The 27,612-nt window shown below is 41.5% G+C and overlaps 1 protein-coding gene across 2 annotated transcripts in view; it reads right to left on the minus strand.

Moving 5' to 3' along the window:
- Nucleotides 1-27,057, minus strand: part of ZNF354C (zinc finger protein 354C) — a 42,156-nt gene extending 15,099 nt beyond the window's left edge. Inside the window, exons 1-2 of one of the 2 annotated variants that reach the window (XM_061421306.1) lie at nucleotides 26,107-27,057; nucleotides 24,256-24,343 (exon numbers count right to left, since the gene is read on the minus strand). In XM_061421306.1, coding sequence (XP_061277290.1) covers nucleotides 24,256-24,343; nucleotides 26,107-26,186 — 168 coding nt within the window. In that variant the 5' untranslated portion in view covers nucleotides 26,187-27,057. The remainder of the gene's footprint in view (nucleotides 1-24,255; nucleotides 24,344-26,106) is intronic. The other variant, XM_061421307.1, reaches the window with a different exon arrangement.
- Between the last annotated feature and the right edge of the window lie 555 nt (nucleotides 27,058-27,612).

Raw genomic sequence — 27,612 nt, forward strand, 5'->3', positions numbered from 1 at the left:
ACTTTTATACACTGAGATGTTATGCAAAAGTCACGCGGGGTCAGCAGTCCTGACTTTTATCAAAGTCAGGTGCTTCATACAAATGTATACAGAGGTCTTAGGGGTGTTACATCATCTTCTGGCCAGGGGGCCTGCTGACAATTTATGACCCTCTCCTTGTGACAGCGGTCAGTCAACCAGGACACTTATTTCTCCAGGGGTGATTATTCTTAAAACAGACCCCACCTTCCGAAGGTATCAGATAAAGTTACATTCCTATAGGGTGAGGGTGTAGTGGGTTTTAATTAAGGATAGAATTTACTTAGCCTAAGGTCTAACGTGATTAATATCAAAGATTAATACTTATTTCTTCTATATATTCATTAATGTGTGTAAGGGCAGGGGATGTGGAGACTTAGCAACAAACATTGGCTCAACAAATGAAAAACCCTTCACCAATACAATTTCTAATCAGCCCACTATACTTATACTAATAGTTTTCTAACTTTTCTAAGGAACCTGTTTTCAGAAGGTTTAAAGCATCTCATGCCTCTCACGGTTGGGAGGCTGTGAGCAATCACATGTGGCCAGATAAGCCTGTCAGGCAAGCTAGAGAACCCTCAGAGGAGTTTGTAGATTAAAACACTCTGCCATGCCCAGGAGTTTTTACTAACTGGAGCTCTAAGTTAACTCCTTCTCCGAAAGAGGTGGTGGGGGACAGCCCCCCGTAAAGTCAGAGGCGTAGGTGAGAGCACAAAGTAGTAAAGTAGGCAGGCTCTGGTTATGGGGGTAGATGCTCGAGGATTTCCAGGGGGACTCCTGAGGCTCGATCCCGCCTTTGCATATGTCGAGCCTCCTTCCTCATGATCTTTGCCACAGGCGGAGTGCCTTGCGCTGGCCCCCAACAGGGTAGTATGCCTAGTAGTGGGATTGCTGGGTCATATGGTGATTTTAGTTTTTTAAGGTATCTCCATACCATCTTCCATAATGGCTGTATCAATTTATATTCCCACCAGCAATGCAAGAGGGTTCCCTTTTCTCCACACCCTCTCCAGCATTTACTGCTTGTAGACTTTTTGATGGCAGCCATTCTGACCAGAACTGATGATTTTGAACTGTGGTGTTGGAGAAGACTCTTGAGAGTCCCTTGGACTGCAAGAAGATCCAACCAGTCCATCCTAAAGGAGATCAGTCCTGGGTGTTCATTGGAAGGACTGATGTTGAAGCTGAAACTCCAATACTTTGGCCACCTCATGTGAAGAGCTGACTCATTGGAAAAAACCCTGATGCTGGGAAAGATTGAGGGCAGGAGGAGAAGGGGACAACAGAAGATGAGATGGTTGGATGGCATCACTGACTCAGTGGATGTGGGTTGGGTGGACTCTGGGAGTTGGTGATGGACAGGGAGGCCTGGCGTGCTGTGGTTCATGGTGTCACAAAGAGTCGGACACGGCTGAGAGACTGAACTGAACTGATTCTGACCAGCATGAGATGGTACGTCATTGTGGTTTTGATTTGCATCTCTCTGATAATGAGTGATGTTGAGCATCTTTTCATGTGTTTGTTAGCTAACTGTTATGTCTTCTTTGGAGAAATGTGTTTAGATTTTTTTCCCCACTTTTTGATTGGGTTGTTTGTTTTTTTGGTTTTGAGTTGTATGAGCTGCTTGTATATTTTGGAAATTAATTCTTTGTCAGTTGCCTTTTTTGCTATTATTTTCTCCTATTCTGAGGGTTGTCTTTTCACCATGTTTTTAGTTTCCTTTGCTGTGCAAAAGCTTTTAATTAGTGGGGTCGTTGAGGGTCGGACACGACTGAGCGACTTCACTTTCACTTTTCACTTTCATGCATTGGAGAAGGAAATGGCAACCCACTCCGGTGTTCTTGCCTGGAGAATCTCAAGGACAGGGGAGCCTGTTGGGCTGCCATCTATGGGGTCGCACAGAGTCGGACACGACTGAAGTGACTTAGCAGCAGCAGCAGCAGGTCCCACTTATTTATTTTTGCTTTTATTTCCATTACTCCAGGAGGTGGGTCATGGAAGATCTTACTTTGATTTAGGTCATCAAGTGTCCTGCCTATGTTTTCCGCTAAGAGTTTTATAGTTTCTGTTCTTATATGTAGGGCTTTAATCCATTTTGAGTTTATCTTTGTGTATGGTGTTAGAAGTGTTCTGACTTCATTCTTTTGCACGTAGCTGTCCAGTTTTCCCAGCAGCACGTATTGAAGAGACTATCTTTGCCCCATTGTATATTCCTGCCTCCTTTGTAAAAAAAACAAAGTACCCATAGGTGTGTGGGTTTATCTCTGGGCTCTCTATTTTGTTCCATTGGTCTATATTTCTGTTTTGTACCAGTACCATACTGTCTTGATGACTATGGGTTTGTAGTATAGTCTGAAGTCAGGAAAGTTGATTCCTCCAGCTCCATTCTTTCTCAAGACTGCTTTGGCTATTCACAGTCTTTTGTGTTTCCATATAAATTGTGGGCTTCCCTGGTAGAGATGGTAGAGAATCAGCCTGCAATGTGGAAGACTTGGGTTTGATCCCTGGATTAGGAAGATCCCCTGGAGGAGGGCATGGCAACCCACTCCAGTATTCTTGCCTGGAGAATCCTCATGGATGGAGGAACCTGGCAGGCTAATGTTTATCGTGTCGCAAAGAGTCAGACATGACTGAGTGACTAAGCACACATGAATTGTGAAAGTTTTTGTTTTAGGTTTATGAAAAATGCCATTGGTAATTTGATAGAGATCACACTGAATCTGCAGAGTGCATTTGGTAGTATAGTTACTTTCACAATATTGGTTCTTCCTACCCAGGAACATGGAATCGCTCTCCATCTTTGATTTCTTTCATCAGTGTCTTATAATTTTCCGTATACAGTTGTTTTGTCTCCTTAGGTAGGTTTATTCCTAGATATTTTATTCTTTTCACTGCAATGGTGAATGGGATTGATTCTTTAATTTCTCTTTCTGATTTTTCATTATCAGTATATAGGAATGCAAGTGATTTCTGTGTGTTGACCTTGTATCCCATGACTTTGCTGAATTCACTGATTAGCTCTAGTATTTTTCTGATACTTTCTTTTGGGTTTTCTATATATACTATAATGTCATCTGCAAACAGTGAGAGTTTTACTTCTTCTTTTCTGATCTGGATTTCTTTTATTTCTTTTTCTTCTCTAATTGCCATAGCTAGGACTTCCAAAACTATGTTGAATAATAGTGGTGAGAGTGGACACGCTTGTCTTGTTCTTGATCTTAGAGGGAATGCTTTTAGTTTTTCACCACTGAGAATAATGTTTGCTGTGGGCTGATCATATTTGGTCTTTACTATGTTGAGGTGGGTTCCTTCTATGCCAGCTTTTTTGACATGTTTTTATCATAAATGGGTGCTGAATTTTGTCAAAGGCTTTTTTTTGCTTCTATTGAGATGATCATATGGTTTTTATCTTTCAGTTTGTTAATATGGTGTATCACACTGATTGAGTTGTGTATACTGAAGAATCCTTACATCCCTAGAATAAACCCAACTTGATCCTGGTGTATGAGCTTTTTAATGTGTTGCTGAGTTTTACTTGCTAGAATTTTCTTGAGGATCATTGCATCTATATTCATCAGTGATATTGGCCTATAATTTTATTTTTTTTTGTATTGTCTTTGCCTGGTTTTAGTATCAGGGTGATGGTGGTCTCGTAGAATGAGTTTGGAAGTATTCCTTCCTCTGCACCTTTTTGGAAGTTTCAGAAAAATAGGCATTAGCTCTTCTCTAAATATCTGATAGAATTCCCTTGTGAAGCCATATGGCCCTGAGCCATATGTTTTGGGGGAGATCTCTGATCACAGTTTTTATTTTAGTGTTTGTAACTGGCTTGTTCATAATATCTATTTCTTCTTGGTTCAGTCTTGGGAGCTTGAACTTTTCTAAGAATCTATTTCCTCTTGGTTGTCCATTGAGTGCCAAAGAATTGATGCTTTTGAACTGTGGTGTTGGAGAAGACTCTTGAGAGTCCCTTGGACTGCAAGGAGATCCAACCAGTCCATTCTAAAGGAGATCAGTCCTGGGTGTTCTTTGGAAGGAATGATGCTAAAGCTGAAACTCCAGTACTTTGGCCACCTCATGCAAAAAGTTGACTCATTGGAAAAGACTCTGATGCTGGGAGAAATTGGGGGCAGGAGGAAAAGGGGACGACAGAGGATGAGATGGCTGGCTGACATCACCGACTCGATGGACGTGAGTTTGAGTGAACTCTGGGAGATGGTGATGGACAGGGAGGCCTGGCGTGCTGTGATTCATGGGGTCGCGAAGAGTCGGACATGACCGAGCAACTGAACTGAACTGAACTGTCCATTTTATTGGGCTTCCCTTGTTGCTCAGCTGGTAAAGAATCCACCTGCAATGCGGGAGACCTGGGTTCAATCCCTGGGTTGGGAAAATCCCCTGGAGAAGGGAAAGGCTACTCACTCCAGTATTCTGGCCTGGAGAGTTCCGGGGACTGCATTTTATTAGTATATAATTGCTCATAATATCCTCTTAAGATCGTTTGTATTTCTGCATTGCCTGTTTAAGCTCTCCTTTTTCATTTCTAATTTTGTTAATTTGATTTTTCTCTCTTTTTTACCTTGATGAGTCTGGCTAGTGATTTGTTAATTTGGTTTATCTTCTCAAAGAACCAGCTTTTAGTTTTATTAATCTTTGCCACTGTTTCCTTCATTTCTTTTTCATTTATTTCTGCTCTGATCTTTCTTATTTCTTTCCTTCTACTAATTTTGGGGGGTTTTGTTCTTTTTCCAGTTGTTTTAGCTGTTAAGTTAGGTTGTCTATTCTATGTTTCTCTTGTTTCTTGAGGTATGACTGTATTGCTATAAACTTCCCTCTTAGAACTGCTTTTGCTGAATCCCATAGGTTTTGGGTCATCATGTTTTCATTGTCATTTGTTTCTAGGAACTTTCTATTTCCCTTCTTATACTTTCAATGACCTCTTTGATACTTAGTAATGTATTACTTAACCTCCATGAGTTTGTGTTTTTTGCATTTCTTTTCCTGGGGTTGATATCTAGTCTCATAGCGTTGTGGTCAGAGAAGATACTTGATATAATTTAAACTTTCTTAAATTTACTGAGGCTTGATTTGTGGCCCAAGATGTGGTCTATTCTGGAGAATGTTCCATGTGCACTTGAGAAGAAAGTACTCTTCTGCATTTGGATAGAAAGTCCTGAAGATATCAATTAGGTCCATCTGGTCTAATGTTTCATTTCAGGTTTGTGTTTCCCTATTGATTCTCTGTTTTGATGATCTGTCCATTGGTGTTAAATGGGGTGTTAACATCCCCTACTATTATTGTGTTCTTGTTGATTTCCCCTCTTATGCCTGTTAGTATTTGCTTTATGTATTGAGGTGCTCCTATGTTGGGTGAATAAATATTTACAATTGTTATGTCTTCTTCTTGGATTGACCCTTTGATTATTATGTAGTGTACTTTTTTGTCTCTTATAATATTTATTTTAAAGTCTATTTTTGTCTGAAATAATGATTGCCACTCCAGCTTTCTTTTGGTTTCCATTCACATGGAGTATTTTTTCCATACTTTTACTTTCAATCTGTATGTGTTTCTTGGTCTGAAATGGATCTCCTGTAGGCAGCATATATATGGGTCTTGCTTTTGTATCTGAACATTCAGTCAGTCTGTATCTTTTGGTTGGTGCATTTAATCCATTTACATTTAAGGTAATTATTGATATATATGTTCCTATTAGCATTTTCTTGATTGTTTTGGGTTTGTTTTTGTAGGTCTTTCCTTTCTCTTGTGTTTACTGGCTATGTAAGTCCCTTTAGTATTTGTTGGAAGGCTGATTTGGTGGTGCTAAATTCTCTTAACTTTTGTTGTCTATAAAGCTTTTGATTCCTCCATCAATTCTGAGTGAGATCTTTGCTGGGTATACTAATCTTGGTTGTAGATTTTTTCTTTCAGTACTTTAAATATATCCTGCCATTCCCTTCTGTCCTGCAGAGTTTCTGCTGAAAGATCCGCTGTTAATTGTATGGGTTTTCCCTCATATGTTACTTGTTGCTTTTCCCTTGCTGCTTTTAATATTCTTTCTTTATGTTTAACTCAATATGTGTCTCAATGTGTTTCTCCTTGGGTTTATCCTATAAGGGACTCTCTGCACTTCTTGGACTTGATTGACTATTTCCTTTCCAATGTTGGGGAAGTTTTCAACTGTAATTTCTTGAAAAATTTTCTCAGTGCTTTTCTCTTTTCTTCTTCCTCTGGGACCCCTATAACTCGAATGCTGGTGTGTTTAATATTGTCCCAAAGGCCTCTGAAGTGAAGTGAAAGTCTCTCAGCTGTGTCTGACTCTTTGTGACCCCATGGAGTATACAGTCCATGGAATTCTCCAAGCCAGAATACTGGAGTGGGTAGCCATTGCTTCTCCAGGGTATCTTCCCATCCCAGGGATTGAACCCAGGTCTCCCACATTGCAGGGGGATTCTTTACCAGGTGAGCCACCAGGGAAGCCCAAACTTCTCTGAGGTTGTCCTCAATTTTTTTTCACTCTTCTTCCTTTATTCTGCTCTTCAGCAGTTATTTCCACCATTCTATCTTCCTGCTCACTTATCCCTTCTGCCCCAGTTATTCTGCTACTGCTTCCTTCTTGGGTATTTTTAATTCAGGTAGTTGTGTTACTCACTTGTTTGCTTAATTTCTTCCATGTCCTTGGTGATTGTATTAATTGTTTCTTGCATTTTCTTCATTCTATTTTCACGTCTTCGGAGCATCTTTACTATCATTATTCTGAATTCTCTTTCAGGTAAATTGCTTATTTGCTCTTTGTTTATTTGGTCTTGTGAGTTTCTACCTTGTTCTTTGATTTGTGCTGTATTTCTCTGTCTTTTCATTTTTTTTTCTAACTTGCTCCAATTGAGGTCTCCCTTTAGGGTTGTATTCATTCTTCCTTTTGGTTTTTGCCCTTGGAGGGAAAGGTTGATGAGTGGTTTGTGTTGACTTCTTGTTAGGGGTGATTTGTGCCTGTGTTCTAGTGGGCGATCAAGCAGATAATTACAGAAATAATGGGATATATACACACACTCCACACACACAGTTATAACCAAAGCATTCTAAGGAAAAGAGTACAGGAGATTGACTTGGTGAACAAGGGAAACCCAAAGTGATATTGACCAATTAAAAGCAGAGCTAACTAAAGCTCAATCTGGAAAACTGAGCCTGAGCAGAGTGCAGACTAGGGAACATAGCAAAGAGAGCTCAGCAATTTAACTTGCTTGGTGAAAAAAGAAAGAGCGAAGGAAAAAAGGGAGAAGAAAAATGAGGAAAAAAAGAGAAGGCAGAGAAAAGAAAAGGAAGGGGTGGAAAAGAAGGTTAAAAAAAGAGAAAAGCAAAGATAAATAGATATATGTGGAAAAGATTTATATATATTCAGGATTAGCCACTATATACATATACGTGTGTGTGTATGTATATATATATATATATATATATATATACATACATACATATCCTACAATATATATATTCAGGATTAGCTGGTAAAGAACTATAAGAAAAGCAGTCAAATATATCAAAAACAAATAAGAAAAATCACAAAAAAAGGTGAAAAAAAAAGAAAAAAAATCTTAAAATGAAAATTTTAAACAAGGAAAACTCTACAGCCCTGAAAAAGGCTAATGTGAAGGTAGAAACATGTAGGGGGAATAAACAGTGTGCTTTATAAGAAAAGTTCTCAAGGTCATAGTTCTTCTTGGTTGTGGTCTGCCTCCACGGATGAGGTTGGATTAGTGTCCTGTGATGTTTTCCTGGTTGGGGGAGCTTGTGCCTGTGTTCTGGTTGATGGAGCTGGATCTTGTCTCTCTGAAGGGCAGTGCAGTGTCCAGTAGTAGGTTTTGGGGTGTCTATGAGTTCAGTATGTCTTTAGGCAATCCTCTGGCCTTGGCAGTGTTCAGTCAGTTCAGTTCAGTCACTCAGTCGTGTCCGACTCTCTGTGACCCCTTGAACCGTAGTACGCCAGGCCTCCGTGTCCATCACCAACTCCCGGAGTCCACCCAAACCCATGTCCATCGAGTCGGTGATGCCATCCAACCATCTCATCCTCTGTTGTCCCCTTCTCCTTCTGCCCTCAATCTTTCCCAGCATCAGGGTCTTTTCCAATGAGTCAAGTGTTACACACTTCTATTTCCACAGCCACATCAAAGTGGCCCTCTCAGCATATCTTATCTGCCGCCAACCCTCTATTTGTCCCTAGAACCTTTGCCAATGCTTCTGTTCCCTGGTCCCACCCTGCACTACAGGCCAAAGCTTGCTAGGTAGGAGCTTGTGAGGCTCTTTTCTCAGCTCCCCAACCACACCCTCTGCATCTCAGAGACTTGTATGGGCTTCTGTCAGCCCCCTGAGCTTACTCCCTGTGTCATGGGGCTTGTGTGCACTTGTTTCAGCTCACCAGGCCACTTTCTATTATCACAGGGCTTATGTGCACTTATTTCGGCTCACCAGCCACTCTGCTTCACAGGGCTTGTTTTTGGCTCACTGGCCCAGCCTCTATGCTGCAGGGCTTGTATGTTCTTTTGGCTCCCCAGGCCCACCCTCTGCACCCTGAGGTTTGTGTGCACTGGAGAGGTTTGTATGCTGTGCCACTCTCAGCTACCCCAGCCTGCCCTCTGCACCGCAGGGGTTGTGTGCGCTGCAGAGGTTTGTATGCTTCCCTTCTCTAGGCAACCCGGCCTGCCTTCTGTGCTGTGGGACTTCTATGGGCTTCTCTCAGTTCCCCAAGCCCACTGTCTGGTCGGGGCCACAGTCTGAGCACCTTTTATGGGCTGAGAATTGCAGCTTTCTCTGTTTTCTGCCCTCTTAGTCCCTGCTTTGCCCAATTTTCTGAGATTCCGCCGCTTGCCCTTGGGCCTGCCTATGAGGGAGCTTCCCAGTGCATGGGAATCCTTCCTGTTTCAGGACTCCCTCTCTTGGGGTACATGCTCCTGTCCAGGAGTTCTTTGTCTTTTCCCTTTTTATGTCTCCATCCTCTCTCCTACCTCATTTCAGGGAGCTTAGCTTGCCCCTCCTGGAGGCCTGGGGTCTTCTGCTATCACCTAGAGGTTGTTTTGTAGGGGTTGTTTGGTATCTTGATGAGTTTTTTGATGTATTTGTGGGGAGGTTGACAATCTCCTCATCTCACTCCTCTGTCATCTTCTTCCACTCTCCTGGTATGATGACCATTCTGACCAGTGTGAGGTGGTACCTCATTGTAATTTGATTTGCATTTCTCTAATAATTAGCCACATTGAGCATCTTTTCATGTGCCTACTGGCCATATTTGTCCTCTTTCAAGGAAAGTCTATTAAGATCTTCTGCCCATTTTTTGATGGGGTTCTGTTGCTGTTGGTTTGTTCAGGTTGTTTGTATATTTTGAAAATTAAGTCCCAGGATTTGCGAATATTTTCTCCCATTTCATAATCTTTTTGTCTTTTCTTTTTAATGGTTTCATTTGCTGTGCAAAATCTCATAAGTTTGATTATGTCCTATTTGTTTATTCATTTCTATTGCCTTGGGAGACTGACCTAAGAAAACATTGGTATGATTTATGTCAGAGAATGTTTTGCCCGTGCTCTCTTCTAGGAGTTTTGTTTTTTTTACCTCAGAACTGCTTTGCCAATTCTGGGTTTTACGATTCCATATAAAATTTTGGATTATTTGTTCTAGTTCTGTGAAGAAATGTCATAGGCATTTTGATAGGGATCACATTAAATCTGTAAATGGCTTTGGGTTGTATTGCCATTTTAATAATATTAATTCTTCCAATCCAAGAGCATAGAATATCTTTCCATTTCTTTGAATCCTCCTTTAATTTCTTTTATTAATGTCTATAGTTCTCGGTGTACAAGTCTTTCACCTCCTTGGTCAGGTTTATTCCTAGGTATTTTATATTTAAGGGTGCTATTTTTAAATGTATCTTTTTACATTCCCTTTCTGATATTTCACTGCTAGTGTACAGAAATGCAACTGGTTTTTGAATATTAATCTTATATGGCTACTTTGCTGAGCTCACTTATCAGATCTAGTAGGTTTTGCATTGAGTCCTTAGGGTTTTATATATAGTGTCACATCATCTGCATATAATGATAATTTTACCTCTCCCCTTCCAATTTGGATGTCTTTCATTCCTTTTTCTTGTCTGATTGCTTGGCCAGGACCTCCAGTACTATGCTGAATAGAAGTGGTAAGACTGGGCATCCTTGTCTTGCTTCAGTTTTTCAATAAGGCGGCTGTTAGCATTTTACCACTGAGTACTGTACTGATTGTGGGTTTTATAAGTGGCTCTTATTATGTTGAGATTTACTTTTTATTATATTGAGATATGGCCCATCTATTCCCACTTTTGTAAGAGTTTTTATCATGAATGAATGTTGAATTCTGTCAGACACTTTTTTTTGCATCTATTGAGATGATCCTGTAGTTTTCTATACTTTTCTTTTGTTAATGTGGTGTATTACATTGATTGATTTGCAAATGTTGAACTATCTTTGTGAACTTGGGATGAATCCCACTTGGTGAGGAGGTGTAATCTTTTTTATGTGTTGTTGGATTTGGTATGCTAATATTTTGTTGAGAATTTTTGCAACTATATTCAAATATTTTATTGTCATTCAGTCATGTCCAACTCTTCAGGACCCCATGAACTGTAGCCCACCAGGCTCCTCTGTCCATAGGATTTCCTAGGCAAGAATACTAGAGTGGGTTGCCATTTTCTTCTCCAGAGCATCTTCTTGACCCAGAGATTGAATCCATGTCTCCTGTATTGGCAGGTAGATTCTTTACTTCTGAGCCACCAGAGAAGCTCCATATTCAAAATACTGGACTGTAAATTTCTTTTTTGGTGATGTCTTTCCCTGGTTTGGGTATCAGGGTGATGGTGGCTTCACAGAATGTCTTTGGGAGTGTTTCTTCCTCTTTGATCTTTTGAGAGTTTGAGAAGAATCAGCATAAGTTCACCTTTGCATGTTTAGTAGAATTCACCTATGAAGACATCTGGCCCTAAACTTTTGTTTGTAGGTAGTTTCTCTCTTAAATTACAGATTCTATGTCACATCTAGTGATTGGTCTGTTCAAATCATCAATTTCTTCTTGATTCAACTTGTGGTATGTATGTTTCTAGAAAGTCATCCATTTCTTCTAGGTTGTCAATTTTGACAGAGGATCCTGGCAGGCTAGAGTCCATGGGGTCACAAAGAGTCAGATATGACTAAGCATGCACTGCCTGCCTGCATGCATAATTGTTCATACTATTCTCTTGAGGGTTTTTTGCATTTCTGCAGTATCAGTTGAGATTTCACCTTTTTCATGTCTTATTTACTTTGGGTTCTCTCTTCTTCTTCGTGGGCCTGACTAAAGGGCTGTCAATTTTCTTTATCCTTTCAAAGAACCAACTATTGGTTTTACTGATTTTTTTTCTACTGTTTTTTGTTTTTTTTTAATCTCGATTTTATTTATTTCCTCTCTGATCTTTATTATTTCCTTCCTTCTGCTGACTTTATGTTTTGATTGTTCTTCTAATTCTTTTAGGTGGTAGTTTTAATTGTTTACTTGAGATTTTTCTTGGTTTTTGATGAAGGCCTGTATCACTGTGAACACCCCTGTACAAATTGCTTTTGCTGCCTCTCACAGATTTTGTATGGTTGTGTTTTCACTGTGATTTGTCTCAAGGTTCTTTTTAAATATTCCTTTTTATTTCCTCATTGACCCACTGGTTTTTCAGTAGCATGTTGTTTGGTCTCCATGTAGTAATTTTTTTTTTTTTTCACTTCTTTTCCTGTGGTTCATTTCTAGTTTCATGCCATTGTGATCAGAGAAGATGCTTGAAATAATTTCTATAGTCTTAAATTTATTAAGTTTTGTGCCCTAATGTATGATAAATCCTAGAAAATGTTCCGTGTGCACTTGAAAAGAATGTGTATTCTGATTTGTCTTCATTTTGATGTAATGTCCTGAAAACACTAATTAAATCTAACTGTTCTATTGTTTTATTTAGTTGCCTTACTGATTTTGTCTAGGAGATCTGTCCACTGATGTGAGTGGGGTGTTAAAGTCTCCTACTGTTATTGTATTTCCATCAATTTCTCCCTTTATTTAGTATTTATGTATTTGGGTGCTCCTATATTAAGTGCATATTAAGTTGATGAGTGTAATATGCTCTTCTTGTTATGATCCTTTTATCATTATACAGTGTCCTTCTTTCTTTATAGTCTTTAAAGTCTACTGCAACTCCTGCTTTCTTGTCATTTCTATTTGCATTAAGTACCTTTTTTCCATTCCTTCACTTTCAATCTATGTGAATCCTTTGCCCTAAGGTGGGTCTCTTGGGGGCAGCATATCAAACATTCCTGTTCTTTTATCCAGCCTGCCATTCTATGTGTTTTGATTATTTAGTCCATTGACATTTAAGGTAATTATTGTTGTTTAGTCACTAAGTTGTGTCCAACTCTTTGCGACCCCACTGACTGCAACATGCCAGGCCCCTCTTTCCTCTACTATCTCCCAGAGTTTGCTCAAACTCTGTCCACTGAGTCAATGATGCTATCTAACCATCTCACCCTCTGTCACCCACTTCTTCTTTTGCCTTGAATCTTTCTCAGCATCAGAGTCTTTTCCAATGAGTTGGCTCTTTCCATCAAGTGGCCAAAGTAGTGGAGCTTCAGCTTCAGCAACAGTCCTTCCAGTGAAGGGTTGATTTCCTTTAGGACTGACTGGTTTGATCTCCTTGCAGTCCAAGGGACTCTCAAGAGTCTTCTCCAGCACCACAAATTGAAAGCATCAATTCTTTGGCACTCAACCTTCTTTACGACCCAACTCTCACATCTGTACACGACTACTGGAAAAACCAGAGCTTTGACTACATGGACCTTTATCAGCAAAGTGATGTATTTATTGCCATTTCAAATCTTGCTTTCCAGTTGATTCTTTGTCCTTTTTCTGGTTTGATGACTTCTTTTGTTTTATATTTGTGCTCTCCTCTTTTTGGTTTTTCTGAATCTATTGTATGTTTTTGATTTACAGCTGCCCTGTTTTTCAAGTATGTTAACTCCTTCATCTGCTTGCTTTACACTCACAGTCATATGAGTCACACATTCTGAAAAAGAAAGAAAGAAAACGAATCTAGATTTTCTTATCCTCTTTCCCCAGATTTTATGATTCTGATGCCCTTTTCTATGCCTTTTGCTGTTCCTTGTGTTTAGTCATTGCTTTCACAAATAGGATTTTTTTTTTTTAAATCTGTATACTGGCTATTTTCCAACTGTGATTTCCTTCCTATATTTTCTTGCTTCTTTTCTATTTAGAGAAGATGTTTCAATATTTCTTTTAGGTATTATATTTATAATACCTAATTATAATTATAGTATTGCTATATTTTTTAAATGTTTGCTAGTCTGAGAAATTCTTTTTTTCACCCACTCTAAATGATAATCATACTTGATAGAGTATTCTAGGTTGGAAATTTTTCTCTTTCAAGACTGAATATATTTTGTCACTTCCAGCTGGCCTACAGTGTTTCTGAGGGAAATCTGCTCATGGCCTTAATGGATCTGTTTGTAATTAACTCTTTGTTTTTCTCCTGCTACCTTTAGAATCCTTTATCTTTAACTTTTGACATTTTTATTATAATATATCTTGGAGAAGGTCTGCTTGAGCTTATCTTGTTTGGGGCCCTATGTACTTCCTTTATCTGGATATCTGTTTCCTTCCTACATTTGGGAAGTTTTCAGCCATAATTTCTTCAAATATATTTTCAATCCCCTTTTATCTTTCTTCTCCTTCTGTGGATTGGCCTGCCTTATATTATCTCATTTGTCTCTTATATGGCTTTCATTTTTCATTTGGCTTTTCATTGTTTTGATTGGGTAAATACCATTATTCAATCTTCTAGATCATTTATCCTTTCTTCTGTATTAGTCATTCTTCTATTCTGTCTTGAGTGCAGCTTTTATCTTGGCAGATGAATGCTCCAATTTTCCTTGACTCCTCCTTATAGTTTCCACTCCTTTTTACAATAATCTGCATTTCTGCTGACAGTTTTTTTTTTAAGTAATTCAATATTTTCATTGCCTCCTTTTTGAACTCAGTGTCTGTTAGACTGAAGAGTCTGTTTCATTGTTTGTTCCTTCAGGGAAATTCTCTTGGTCTTTTAACTGACAGTGGTTTCTTTGCTTCTTCTGTTTGCTTATATTTTTCTAACTCAATGAGTTTCAAAAAAACAAATATCTACTGTAGTCTTGGAGAGCTATTTATATGCAGGAACGTCCCTAAATGTCTTGTGTGGGTTTAATATTTTTTTGATGTGAGGCCTTTTTTGGTTTGGATATTTGCTGTCTCCTTCCTCAGCATGTGCTGGCCATTGATAGGGGTTATGCAAGTGCATGGCCTGCTCCCACACTCCCAGCAAGGCAAGGGCAGCGGTTGGCTCCCAGTCTGGGTCCCTCAGCATAGGCAGATGGTTGCACATACTCTGGGGAGGAAGGGGCAGTGGTTGGTGCTGTGTTGTGGGACTTTCAGCAGCAGTGATGGGTCACTAAGGGCACACCCTTGGGAAGGTGGGGGCAGAGACCCGCACCTGTTTACAGGATGCTTGGTGGTGGCAGTGGTTTGCAGCTGCATCTGGAGTCTAAGATGGCAGCAGTGGCTTGCATCTGCCCCTGTAGGTAGCAGGTGGTACCCTGCTGCCTAAGAGTGCACAGAGAAAGATGCTCCTTTGGAGGGCCCGCCCCTCTCCTTGCATTACTCCCAACAATGGTGTCTTGCATCTCTGGCAGGTCCAGGCTTCTTCCTGGACTCCCCTGGTTTCGGCAAACCACACCCTAGACCTTCTGGCTGTCTTCATACAGTCAACCCTAATGCTCTCCCCTGGGTCTGACTCCCAAAGTCCAAGTATCAGCAACCAGCCCCAACCACTCCAATGGATGAGCTTGTCAAGCTGGGGAGTGCCAGTCAACAACAACTGTCTGTATAGTTCTCTCTTTGGTTTGCCCTCTGCAAACCTGTTACTGTGCTTTCTTCAGAGGCTTCAACGTTCTCCCTGTGTCCTGGCCAATCTACCCACCAGTGAGGGGACTTCTCTGTATGTAGAAACTTTTCCTCCTTCACAACTTTTCCTCCCTCCCAGTGGCACAGGTCCGGTTCTGATTTCTTTCTTTCTTTTTTTTTTTTTTCTTTTGTCCTACCCAGTTACACGGAGATACTCTTGCTCTTTTGTAGGTCTGAGGTCTTCTGCCTGCATTCAGTAGATGTTCTGTGAGAGTCTTTCCAAATGTAGATGTATTTTTGATGTATATATGGTGAGAAGGTGAGCTCCACATCCTACTCCTTTGCCATCTTGATCTGCTACACCAAAAGTTTTAAGTTACGTATGTGGCTTGCATTCATGGTTCATATTATATTGCTATTGCACAGCACTGATCAGTAATGTGCCGAACTGTGGTTTCCTTTTTATTTATTCTGCTATCTCAGTTCAGTTCAGTTCAGTCACTTAGTCGTGTCCGACTCTGTGACCCCATGAATCACAGCACGCCAGGCCTCCCTGTCCATCACCAACTCCTGGAGTTCACTCAAACTCATGTCCATTGAGTCGGTGATGTCATCCAGCCATCTCATCCTCTGTCATCCCCTTCTCCTCTGCTATCTCACACGCTAGTAAAGTAATGCTCAAAATTCTCCAAGCCAGGCTTCAGCAATACGTGAACCATGAACTTCCAGATGTTCAAGCTGGATTTAGAAAAGGCAGAGGAACCAGAGATCAAATTGCCAACATCTGCTGGATCATCGAAAAAGCAAGAGAGTTCCAGAAAAACATCTATTTCTGCTTTATTGACTATGCCAAAGCCTTTGACTCTGTGGATCACAATAAACTGTGGAAAATTCTGAAAGAGATGGGAATACCAGACCACCTGACCTGCCTCTTGAGAAATCTGTATGCAGGTTAGGAAGCAACAGTTAGAACTGGACATGGAACAACAGACTGGTTCCAAATAGGAAAAGGAGTATATCAAGGCTGTATATTGTCACCCTGCTTATTTAACTTACATGCAGAGTACATCAAGAGAAACACTGGGCTGGAGGAAGCACAAGCTGGAATCAACATTGCCGGGAGAAATATCAATAACCTCAGATATGCAGATGACACCACCCTTATGGCAGAAAGCGAAAAAGAACTAAAGGGCCTCTTGATGAAAGTGAAAGAGGAGAGTAAAAAAGTTGGCTTACGGCTCAACATTCAGAAAACTAAGATCATGGCATCTGGTCCCATCACTTTATGGCAAATAGATGGGGAAACAGTGGAAACAGTGTCAGACTTTATTTTTCTGGGCTCCAAAATCACTGCAGATGGTGATTGCAGCCATGAAATTAAAAGACACTTACTCCTTGGAAGAAAAGTTATGACCAAACTAGAGAGCATATTCAAAAGCAGAGACATTACTTTGCCAAAAAAGGTCCGTCTAGTCAAGGCTATGGTTTTTCCAGTGGTCATGTATGGATGTGAGAGTTGGACTATAAAGAAAGCTGAGTGCCGAAGAATTGATGGTTTTGAACTGTGGTGTTGGAGAAGACTCTTGAGAGTCCCTTGGACTGCAAGGAGATCCAACCAGTCCATCCTAAAGGAGATCAGTCCTGAGTGTTCACTGGAAGGACTGATGCTGAAGCTGAAACTCCCATACTTTGGCCATCTGATGTGACTCATTGGAAAAGACCCTGAAGCTGGGAAAGATTGAAGGCAGGAATAGGGGATGGCATAGGATGAGATAGCTGGATGGCATCACCAACTTGATGGACATGAATTTGAGTAAGCTCCAGGAGTTGGTGACAGACAGGGAAACCTGGCGTGCTGTGGTTCGTGGGGTCACAAAGAGTCGGACATGACTGAGCAACTGAACTGAACTGAATTACCCAGTGCAAGTGAAACTATAGGCTTCCCTTGTAGCTCATTGGTAAAGAATCTGCCTGCAATGCAGGAGACCCAGGTCCATTTCCTGGGTCTGGAATATCCCCTGGAAAAGGAAATGGCAACCCACTCCAGTATTCTTGCCTGGAGAATCCCATGGACAGAGGAGCCTGGCAGGTTACAGTCCATGGGGTCACAAGAGTCAGACATGACTTAGCGACTAAACCACCACCACTCAGTTCATATGTTTAAGTCCTAACCTCTAGAACTCTCAGACTCTGGAGATAAGGTCTTTGAAGATGTAAGTAAATTAGAATATGGTCTTTAGATTGGGCCCTAATCCAACATGCCTGGTGTCCTTATAAGAAGAGATTAGCACCCAGACATGTACATGCACAGAGTGAAGACCATGTAAGAATGCAGTGAGAATTGTGCCTTGCCTTCTGCAAGCCAAGGAGACAGGCCTCAGAAGAAACCAAACCTGCCAACATCTTGATCTTAGACTTCTAGCCTCTAGGACTATGAGAAATACATTTCTGTTGTTTTCAGTCTGTGGCATTTTGTTATGGCAGCCTGAGCAGGCATCTTGCTGCCATACATAGAATACTCACAGCAACCCTATATTCTGTCTGTACTTCCATCCCATCTCCCTGGGCCTTAGAACACTCCCAGCAAAATGACATTCTTTTTCCTTTTAAATGTCATTAACTTTTTAAAAAGTGCACAATTAAACATAAAAACTTCAGAAAAATCAGAAAAAAAAAACTGAAAATAAAATGAACAAATATATATCACACTAAATCCTATTATATTAATGACAAGTTTTATTCATGTTTTAAGAATATATTACAAAATTCATATCCAACTGAACATTCATGTGTTCTTTTGGCCATTTCATTAAACAAAAGGAAAACAGACACATGCTTAAGAATATGAAGAGCACAAAAGAACACACAGTGATGTGTTTAGTAGCTCCATCCTATAGGTAATGGTATAAAGTTTCTCGTCTTTCTTTCCAGAAATGTTTTGTGCAAATACGCATATGTATTCTTGTTTTTAATGGAAACATTCTGAATCATGCTTAACTTGTATTGTACAGACTTGCCACATCTACATATACAAATCTTATTCTTTTTAACAACTTCATGATATATGCCATTGAACAGATACCAAAACTTATTTATCATTTCCTTCATTGATGAGTATTTAGATGGTTTCTGTTTCTTGCTATCACATACCATGCACAATGACCATTCTCACACAGATATCTCTGAGTATGTGTACACATGTATTTATAACATAAAGTGGTAGAGGGGCTTCCTTAGTGGCTCAGTGGTAAAGAACTTCCCACCAATGCAGGAGACCTGGGTTCAATCCCTGATCCAGGAAGATCCCACATGCCACAGAGTAACTAAGCCTGTATGCCACAACTATTGAGCCTGTACTCTAGAACCTGGAAGCTGCAGTTACTGAAGCCCATGTGCCCTAGAGCCAGTGCTCTGCAAAACAGAAACCACTGCAATGAGAAGGCCATGCACCACAACCAGAGAGAAGCCCCTGCTCTCTGCAACTAGAGAAAAGCTGCGCAGCAATGAAGACCCAGCAGAGCCAAAAATAAACAGATAAAAATATTATTTAGAAAAAGATAAACTTGTAGAGATTGAACTACTGGCTCAAAGTACATGTACACTTTTAATTCTGACAGCTGTGGCAGACTGTACTATCCCAAGATGACCACACCAATACACCTCCCATATAACATGCTTTTCTATAATGTGACACTGACACTTCTCCCACCAAGAAGTGAGGCCTACATTTCCTTTCTTTGAATCAGCACAGGGGATTCTGGGGGCTATGACAACTAGAATTCAGTGGAGGTAATGTTACGTGACTTCTGAGGCAAGAAGGTGCTTCCCACCTGGCTCACGTGATGCTCACCCTTGGAATCTGGCCACCACCCTATAAGCACAAGACACACAGAGACTACAGGTGGCTGTTTGATCCAACAACCCTAACTAAGGTCTCAGCCACAAGCTGGCATCAACTACGATACATGCGAGGGAAAGATACTTTATATGATTCTACCCTCTAAACTTTGGGCCTTTCAGCTAAGACCCCAGGCTTTTCATAGGAGAGAGAAATTGTTTCTGCTATCAGCCTGCATTCTCGATCCAGAGCAATTGTGACTAATAAAAAATGATTACTGTTACATGCCCTTAAAATTCTTACTGACATACCATATATCATCTTCCCTGTTCAAAATACAACATTTAAATTTGATCATTTAAAATTACTCGATAAGTGGAATACCTTCTTTCATGGATCACAGCCTTGTTATGGTGAAGGGGCTTACATAACTCAATGAAGCTATGAGCTATGCCCTGCAGGGCTACCCAAGACAGATGGGTCATAGTGAAGAGTTCTGACACACTGTGGTCCACTGAAGGAGAAAATGGCAAACCACTACAATGTTCTTGCCGTGAGAACCCCACGAACAGTGTGAAAAGGGAAAAAGACACGATACTGGGAGATGAGTCCCCCAGGTTGGAGGGTGTCCAATATGCCACTAGGGAAGAGCAGAGGGCAACTGCTACTAGAGCCAGAAAGAATGAAGCAATGGGGTCAAAGTGAAAATGATGTACAGTTGTGAATGTGTTTGGTGGTGAAAGTAAAGTCTAATGCTATAATAAACAATATCGCTTAGGAACCTGGAATGTTAGGTCCATGAATCAAGGTAAATTGGATGTGGTCAAGTAGGAGGTGGCAAGAGTGAACACTGACATTTTAGAAATCAGTGAACTAAAATGGATGAAAATGGGCAAATTTAATTCAAATGACCATTATATCTACTACTGTGGGCAAGAAACCCTTAGAAGAAATGGAGTAGCCCTTATAGTCAACAAAAAATCAAAAATGCAGTACTTGGGTTCAGTTCAGTTCAGTCACTCAGCTGTGTCTAACTCTTTGCAACCCCATGAACCACGGCACGCCAGGCCTCCCTGTCCATCACCAACTCCTGGAGTCCACACAAACCCATGTCCATTGAGTCTGTGATGCCATCCAACCATCTCATCCTCTGTTGTCCCCTTCTCCTCCTGCCCTCAATCTTTCCCAGCATCAGGGTCTTTTCCAATGAGTCAGCTTTTCGTATCAGGTGGCCAAAGTATTGGGGTTTCAGCTTCAACATCAGTCCTTCTAATGAACACCCAGGACTGATCTCCTTTAGAATGGACTGGTTGGATCTCCTTGCAGTCCAAGGGACTCTCAAGAGTCTTCTCCAACACCACAGTTCAAAAGCATCAATTCTTCGGCACTCAGCTTTCTTTATAGTCCAACTCTCACATCCATACATGACTACTGAAAAACCATAGCCTTGACTAGATGGACCTTTGTTGACAAAGTAATGTCTCTGCTTTTTAATATGCTGTCTAGATTGTTCATAACTTTCCTTCCAAGGAGTAAGTGTCTTTTAATTTCATGGCTGCAATCACCATTTGCAGTAATGGTGATTGTACTAGGGTACAATCTCAAAGATGACAGAATGATCTCAATTTGTTTCCAAGCAAACCATTCTACATCACAGTAATCAAAATTGATGCCCCACCCACTAATGCTGAAGAAGCTCAAGTTGATCAGTTCTATGAAGACCTACAAGATCTTCTAGAACAAATACCAAAAAAAAAAAATGTCTTTTTCATCATAGGGGACTGGAATGCAAAAGTAGAAAGTCAAGAGATACCTGGAGTAGCAGGCAAGTTTGGCCTTGGAATACAAAATGAAGTAAAGGCTAACAGAGTTTTGTCAAGAGAAGACACTGGCCATAGCAAACACCCTTTCAAAGCACAAGAGATGACTCTACACATGGACATCACCAAAAAGTCAATACCAAAATCAGACTGATTATATTCTTTGCAGCAGAAGATGGAGGAGCTCTATACAGTCAGCAAAAACAAGACCCAGAACTGACTGTGGCTCAGGTGATGAGCACTCTATTTCAAAATTCAGCCTCAAATTGAAGAAAGAAGGAAAACTGAAAACGAAAGTGTTGGTCGCTCAGTTGTGTCCAACTCTTTGGGACCCCATAGACTGTAGCCACCTAGGTCCTCTGTCCATGGAATTCTCCAGGCAAGAATACTGGAAGGGGGTGCCATTCCCCTCTCCAGGGGATATTCCCAATCCAGGGATCAACCCCAGGTCTCCCACACTGCAGGCAGATTCTTTACCATCTGAGCCACCAGAGACGCCAAAAGTAGGGAAAACTACTAGGCTAATCGGGTGTGACACAAATCAGATTTCTTATGATTCAACAGTAGGGCTTCCCAGGTCGCACTAGTGGTAAAGAACCCCTCTGCCAATGCAGGAGACATAAGACACATGGATTTGATCCCTGGGTTGGGAAGATCCCCCAGAGGAGGAAATGGCAACCCACTCCAGTATTCCTGCCTGGAGAATCCCATGGACAGAGGAGCCTGGTGGGCTACAGTCCATAAGGTTGCAAAGAGCTGGATACAACTTAAGTGACTTAGCACACTTGATAATACAGTGGTGGTGATGAGTAGATTCAAGGGATTTGATCTGGTAGACAGAGCACCTGAAGAACTATGGATGGAGTTTTCTAACACTGTATAGGAGGCAGTGACCAAAACCATCCCAAAGAAAAATAAATACAAAATGGCAAAGTGGTTGTCTGAGGAGGCTTTACAAATAGCTGAGGAAAGAAGACAGGGAAAAAGGGAAAGATATACACAACTGAATGCAGAGCTCCAGAGAATAGCAAGGAGAAATAAGAAGGCCTTTTTAAATTAAAAATGCAAAGAAATAGAGGAAAACAACTCAATGGGAAAGACTACAGATTTCTTCAAGAAAAGTAGAGATATCAGGGGAATATTTCATGCAAGGATGGGCATGATAAAAGACAGAAATATCAAGCTCTTAACAGAAAGAGAAGAGATTAAGAAGAAGTGGCAAGAATACACAGAAGAACTATACAGAAAAGATCTTCATGACCTGGATAAGCACGATGGTATGGTCATTCACCTAGAGCCAGACATCCTGGAGGGTGAAGTCAAGCGGGCCTTAGAAAGCATCACTATGAACAAAGCTATTGGAGGTGATGGAATTCCAGCCAAGCTATTTAAAATCCGAGAGATAATGCTGTGAAAGTGCTGCACTCAATATGCCAGCAAGTTGGAAAACTCAGCAGTGGCCACAGGACGGGTAAAGGTCAGTTTTCATTACAATCTCAAAGAAGGGCACTGCCAAAGAATGTTCAAAGTATGGTACAATTGGACTTTTTCACAGGCTAGCAAGGTTATGCTCAAAATCCATCAACCTAGGTTTCAGCAGTATGTGAGCCAAGAACTTCCAGTCGTATAAGCTAGGTTTAGAAAAGGAACAAGAGACCAAATTGCCAACATTTCTTGTATCATAGAGAAAGTAACAGAATTCGAGAAAAACATCTACTTCTACTTCACTGACTTTGAATGTGTGGATCACAACAAACTATGGAAAAGCGACACACTTTATTTTCTTGGGCTCCAAAATCACTGCAGATGGTGACTGCAGCCATGAAATTAAAAGACACTTGCTTCTTGGAAGAAAAGCTATGACAAACCTAGACAGTATATTAAAAAGCAGAAACATTACTTTGCCGACAAAGGTCCATCTAGTCAAAGCTATGCTTTTTCCAGTAATCATGTATGGATGTGAGAGTTGGACCATAAAGAAAACTGAATGCCGAAGAGCTGATGCTTTTGAACTGTACTGTTTTGGAAGACTCTTAAGAGTCCCTTGGATTGCAAAGAGATCAAACCAGTCAATCCCAAAGGAAATCAATCCTGAGTATTCATTGGAATTACTGAGGCTGAAGCTGAAGCTCCAATACTTTGGCTACCTAATGTCAAGAGCTGACTCACTAGCAAAGGCCCTTATGCTGGGAAAGACTGAAGGCAGAAGGAGACAGGGACGACAGAGGATGAAATGGTTGGATGGCATCACTGACTCTATGGACATGTTTGAGCAAGCTCCGGGAGATGGTGAAGGACAGGGAAACCTGGCATGCTGCAGTCCACGGGGTTGCAAAGAGTTGAACATGACTGAGCAACTGAACAACAAAACTGTGATTAAGTTAATTGCTTCTCTATGCCCCAGTTTCCCCATCTGTAAAATGCAGATATTAGCAGTCCTCTATTAGCAAGTTTAAATGAGGCATGTATATTACTAACCACACTTACATATGAGGAAATAAGCACAGAGGAAGAAAATAATTTTATTTCATCACCTTGTGAGTCTGCATGTGAACTCATAAAATCAACTTCCAGAGTCCACATTTTCAAACTGTGGGCTGCTACTACTTTTTAGAAAAGCAGCCAGTGACAAACAAGGGAAGAAAGTTGGTGTTGGGAGAATAACAGAAGTTCCATGTAGAAATATTTCATAAGAGTTTGGGAATGACAAACTGGATCTTTAGGAAAAAGTTCAGGTCTGAGGAGAGAGAGTCGATAAAGATCCTGAGAAAAATGAGAGTTAAATAATGAAGAGAGATCTCAAAAGGACCAAGAAACAAGAGCTGGAGGGGGATCTGAAATAGCAGGGAAAAAAACAAAAGAGAAGGAAATAGAGGCACCCAATGGACGAGAGGGATATGAGATGGCTTAGCATCACAGTTGCGCAAGGCAGAGAAAGTGCCAAGAAAGAGGGAGTCCTTTGTCCTCCCCAGCGTCAGCCTGAGAGCCCGGGTCAAGTTCAGTTCCTTCTGTGATGCCCACCAGGCATCAGTCCTAACCTTCAGTATCAGCTCAAAATAACTCCACTTCTCCAATCTCTTCCCTGAATTTTCTTGGGCATTTGGTCATTTCCTAAGATCAGTACCAAACTCCCTGAGGACAGAAATAACACCTCTCCTCTCTATATCCTCTCTGTATCCCCAGTGACACGCACAGCACCCTGTACATTGTCAGTGCTCAACAAATGCCTATTGAGCGTGTGTCTCGGCCCTTCCATGGCTTTGCTCCAGTGACACTCTATCACCGGTGAAGATAAAGACTGCCTATACCCCTACTCTTCACCAAGCACCTATCCTATCTGGAAGCCTATGTTCAGAGCCAACTCAATCTTTGCTCATGAAGTGAGTTTGGGTGTGAATTAAGAGTGACCTCTGTCTAGGGACAGAGGATGCACATTCCTCAGCAACCCCTTGGTAAGTCCAGGACCATGGGAAAAACCATCAGACTCTAGATTCACCATAGTTTTCACTGGAAAGCAAAGTAGCTGGACAAGGAATGGAAATATATCCACCATCTCTGAACACAGTGGGAAATTCATGGAAAAGACAAAATGTACTTACTGTCACCTGAGCAGGCAGCAAATCCAAGGCCATTCTTTCCTTCTCAGTTTTCCTGTCAAGGGAGAGCAGAGTGCTTGACAAGGTAGGTCTGCAAAGAAAAAAGGTGTCATGAACTCTGGTGTCAAAGCACGGCTTGGAAAAAGGAAGTTACAACTACCCATAATGTCCATTAGGTCCGAACAAAGCCATGCCAAATAAATGAGGCAAACCAAGTTTAAAAGTGTGCCTACTAAGCCAATTAAGTTCTAAGACAATTTGTCAACCTCTACGTCCACCTTGTATTAACCATAATTCTAATTTCCATATATAGATGCTTTTTAACATCCAATGGGCTCTATTAGCTGTATCTAAGCAAATTGCAACTCATCACAGGCTTCTGGAGTCCTGAAGATAGTTTTAAACTATACATTTAAATGGTCACAGCAAACGTGAGTGTCCCAGACTGCCACTTTCAAACATATCTAGCCAATCCTAAGCCTGTTTGCCTTGCTTCACCATTTCCTTCCTGAAGAAACCACAATAAAGGAGTTTGCCCACACATATCGTCTCTTTTTCTATGGAGTTGTTAGGGGAAGCACTCTGATTGAAACCACCCATCCTGGCCAGGCACCATAGTAACTATTCGCATGAGTTGTTTTACAACAGGACTCCTAGTAAGGAACAGGGAACTAATAAGCCTACACCAACCAGAAGAGTTCGGGAAAGGTCAAAAGGAGACATCACCTGTCTGACCACCTCCCAGAATCCTTCTCTCTGGCATCCATCTTGGCTGACCAAGGCGTGCACCACCAAGAAGGACTCTGAGTCAGAATGATTGGCTAAGGACAACCCAGAAACGAATCCCATCACCATAAAACCCGAGACCTCGAGCCCCGCGGCAGAGCTGTTCTCCTGGGTTCCCTTACCCTACTGCTCTCCACCCGGGTGCCCTTTCCCAATAAAATCTCTTGCTTTGTCAGCACATGTGTCTCCTCGGACAATTCATTTCCGAGTGTTAGACAAGAGCCCAGTTTCGGGCCCTGGAAGGGGTCCCCCTTCCTTCAGCAGGATGACCAACAGGTGCTCCTGAGTGGCTCCTTCCTGGACTGCTGTGTTCTTTCCAGGGAAGTGTCACACATCATGCACACCGATTTGGATGCCACTCCTAAACACAAATTCCGCAAGTGCCACCTCTTTTAGCATCCGCAGCTCCCCAAATCGTTTATTCTTCATACACAACCCCCAACTGGGAAAGCCAGGTAAGAGACGTAGGCAGACCACTGTCAGAGAAGAGTGGTGGCCAAGGCTGCTGCACTAGCCACCTAAGTTTGCAGGAGGTTCTACCGGTATAGCACCTGGCATGAAAGCTCAGCAAACCGAGTGTGCTGTGTACTGTCAGCCAGAGAAGGAAAGCTGCTGTACAAGTGCCATAGTTACTCTACGATGCACATCTTCTCCCCATCTTGAATCTTGCATGTATTATTTAATCCGCACAACCACTCTAAAAAGTATTGCTACCTCATATTACAGATGTGAGAGAGACTGAGAACCAGGGAGTCTAGTGACCTTCCCCAAGAAACAAAACTGCTAAGTACACAGTAGAGGCAAAAAGGATCATGGTGGAGTCCAAGGCCCCAGTTGATGTGGCAAATTAGCTGTCCACCTGTGCCTCATTTTCTTCATCTGTAAAACAGGATCTACCTGTTATCTGAGCTTGAAATGAATTCATTCATCCAAGGCGCCAGACTAGCACCTGGCACAGATAAGGTCTCCATAGGCATTGTTATTGTTGTTACTGTTTCATCAGAAATTTCTGAAAAGCCAGCCACAAAAGACTCCCACCAACAGCAGTCCCGGACGACCCCAACTCACCTGACGGGGCGCTCCCTGCCCGCGACTCTCCCTGGGGAGGGGTGGGAGTGAGGGCAGGGCAGCGACTCCCCTTGAAGCATCGCGGCCTGGGCCGTGCAGACCGCCTCCAGACCCACTCGGCCTCGGTATCTCCCTGGTGCCTGCGCGCAGCCCCGCCCGGCCGGCACACCTCCCAGCCCAGACCCGCACACGTGCTGGCTCTGACTGCCACCGGAAGATGCAACCGAGAGGTTCTCAGTCCCTGGTAGGCCGCCCTAGCAGAGCCGGGATCACCCGCGCCACGAGCCCCGAGAAAGCCGCGAGCCCTCCTTGCAGCCCCGCAAACCCAGGAGAACTACGACTCCCGGCATGCCTATGGGCTCGCGCCTACTACACTTCCCAGGGGCGCCGGTGGCGCCGCAACTTCCCAGACGGGATTATTCTCTCTTCTGGGACGCTGTTGGGCCTAGCTGTTTGTCTCCTGGGGTTGCAGTGCGAGGGGCCGTTCACGTTAACAAATAAGGCCGGTTATCTCCTCCAAAATGCTTCCTGCCTAAATCAGCTGCGTGACTTGTTTTGTTAGACAGGCAAAATCATTTGAATAAAAACCCTGAATTTTGACGCCTTTAAGGTCAGTGCTACCTAGCTCCTACCAGCTAGTTTTGATTGTTTTTAATTATTTTAATGTGTACACGGAGGATAGTGTATGAACAGGTATGTTTAAGCATAATGAAACTAACCCATATACTCAACATTCTGCTTCAAAAGAAAACTTGACCAGAATCTCGGAAGACCTGTCCACGATGTTCCTCATTTTTCTAAACTGTGTTAAGCACTTCCTGGCTTAGCCTGATTCGTACATCTCAAGCAGGTGCCCCTAAAACAATGTGCTTACTTTTGCAAGGTGTTCCATCTTTATCTAAATAGAATCTGCTATATGTTTTTCTGTGACTTACACGCTGAATGTGACTTACATGCTAAACTTATTAGGTTCACCTATCTTCATATATGAAAAGTTTATTCATTTTCACTGTTGTATGATTGCATTATTCATATATTTAACAAAGTATATTTAACACTTGTCTTGCACCTGGTTTTGTTGTAGATGCTAGAAATAAACCAGTAAATAAAACTGGCACAACCTCTGCATTCATGCAGCTTAAATTGTCAAGGGGAGAGAAAGCAGAAAAATAATATCAAAAATAACTCAGCCATTAAAAAAAAAAAAGAATGAAATTATGCCATTTGCAGCAAAATACATAGGCCTAGAGATTATCATACTAAGTGAAGTAAATCAGGCAGAGAAAGACAAGTATCATATGGTATCACTTATATGTGGTATCTAAAAAGTGATACAAATGAATTTATTTACAAAACAGAAACAGATTCACAGACACAGAAAACAAATTTATGGTTACCAAGGGGAAAAGGGATAGAGGAGGGATAAATTAGAATTTAGGGATTTTCAAATACAAACTACATAAAATAAACAACAAGGTCCTACTGTGTAGTACAGGGAACTATATC

This window comes from Bos javanicus, chromosome 7 (assembly GCF_032452875.1).
Source record: "Bos javanicus breed banteng chromosome 7, ARS-OSU_banteng_1.0, whole genome shotgun sequence".
Taxonomy (NCBI): Eukaryota; Metazoa; Chordata; class Mammalia; order Artiodactyla; family Bovidae; genus Bos; species Bos javanicus.